Raw genomic sequence first — 1,599 nt, 5'->3', positions numbered from 1 at the left:
GCTTTGCTAAGCTTGTTCTAAGTAGGTACTTTAGACCACTGAGCCATCTCACCAGCACCTGGATGGGGGGACTTTTCTAGGTGCCTGTCCACTGTTTCTGTTTTCAGCTCACAGGTTATAGACACAGGTGGAAGGTACATTTTTGAAATTTACTTTTATCTGGTGGGGGGCGGGCAGGGATACTGGAGATTGGACCCAGGACCTCAAACATGCTACATCCACAGCCCCTTTTCTAAATTTTGAGACAGGCTCTGCCCAAGTTGGCCAGGCTGGCCTCAAGCTCTCGACCCTCTTGCCTCAGCCTCCTAAGTATCTGGGATTACAAGTGTGTGTCACTATTCCTGGCTGTGGAACTCACCTGTAGAATAAAGAAAACCTTTTAGTTCAGCATGGTGGTTCACATCCATAAATCCAGCACTTGGGAGGCTGAGGCAGTGGAATCACAAGATGAAGGCCGGTGTGGAACCTGTACTGAGGCTGTGTTAAAAAAAAACAAACAAACAAAAAAAAAAAACACACAAAACATATAAATAAATAAATAAAATTTAAAATAATTCTCATTATTTCTCTCATTTCTTCATGTATGTTTATACATATGTATTGGTACTTGGGATTGGATTTAGGGCCTTAAACATATTAAACAAGTACTCTGCCATTACATCCCCAGCTACACGGTGTCTTTATTTTTATCAAAGTGGAATTTGGGAATTGAACCTGTGGTCTTAGCACCCACTAGGCAGGTATAGTCTCTCACTGAACTATATCCTCAACCCTTATTTGTTTTTATTTTTATTTTTTTTACAGTACCAGGGATTGAACTCAGGACCTTCAGCTTGCCAGGAAAACACTTACTCTACTGAGCTATCTAATTTTATTTTATAATTTAAGTGCCTGCTGAAACAAAGCAGTCAAGCTCAGGATGCTGTAGTTTGATCCCCTCATCCTCAAGCCACAGCAGACCTGCCCTGAAGACATCCTGAGTGCACCCCACCCCCCAAAAAATGTAGCAGAAACAACAGAATATTCCCATGCCTGGCGCCCAGCTTCTTCTAATGGCAACCTACACTGTAGTGCCTGTAGTACACTGTATTAGTTGTAACTCTTCTGATCTGAATCACCAAATTGCTAGCCAGTCAGTGGGTAATAGCAGTGTACTTTTCCATCCACCTGTACGTGAGACTGTGTTTTTATGAATTAATTTCCCTGGAGGTCGCTTAACCAGTGAATGTCTTCCTGTTTCAGGTGTACTTGAAGGGAAGGTCAGGGGACAAGATGATCCATGAGAAGAGTGTTAACCAGCTCAAGAGTGAGGTCCAGTACATCCAGGAGGTGAGCACCCCTTCCCTATGCCGTTTCTCTGAACATAATATTTTGGGGGTTCCCTTCTTTTATGGGTTCTCTTCTCCCCTTCATTTTTTTTATGTCACTGAAGTGTCACCATGCTCTCTCATATGTCATAGGGAATCCACTAATCAATGAGTGTGTAAGGGCCTCCTGCTGTGCACTCCCAGCTTTGCCCCCAGTGCTCCATTGTCAGCCACTTTCCCAGCCCCTCCCTGGCTTGCCTCTCTCCTGGGCACCTCTTCTCTTTTTTTTTTT

At 43.7% G+C, this 1,599-nt stretch overlaps 1 protein-coding gene across 2 annotated transcripts in view; it reads left to right on the top strand.

Annotated features, from left to right (window-relative positions):
* Tuft1 (tuftelin 1) overlaps positions 1–1,599 on the top strand; it is a 57,552-nt gene that overhangs the window by 21,520 nt on the left and 34,433 nt on the right. For both annotated transcript variants that reach the window (XM_012515017.2, XM_004632354.2), the window contains one exon: positions 1,243–1,337. In XM_012515017.2, the coding sequence (XP_012370471.1) occupies positions 1,243–1,337 (95 nt within the window). The remainder of the gene's footprint in view (positions 1–1,242; positions 1,338–1,599) is intronic.

The sequence above is a fragment of the Octodon degus genome, unplaced genomic scaffold (genome assembly GCF_000260255.1).
Source record: "Octodon degus isolate 3935 unplaced genomic scaffold, OctDeg1.0 scaffold00048, whole genome shotgun sequence".
NCBI classification, from domain to species: domain Eukaryota; kingdom Metazoa; phylum Chordata; class Mammalia; order Rodentia; family Octodontidae; genus Octodon; species Octodon degus.
Note: the sequence above shows the minus strand (reverse complement) of the source record. Positions and strands in the feature narration are given on the sequence as shown.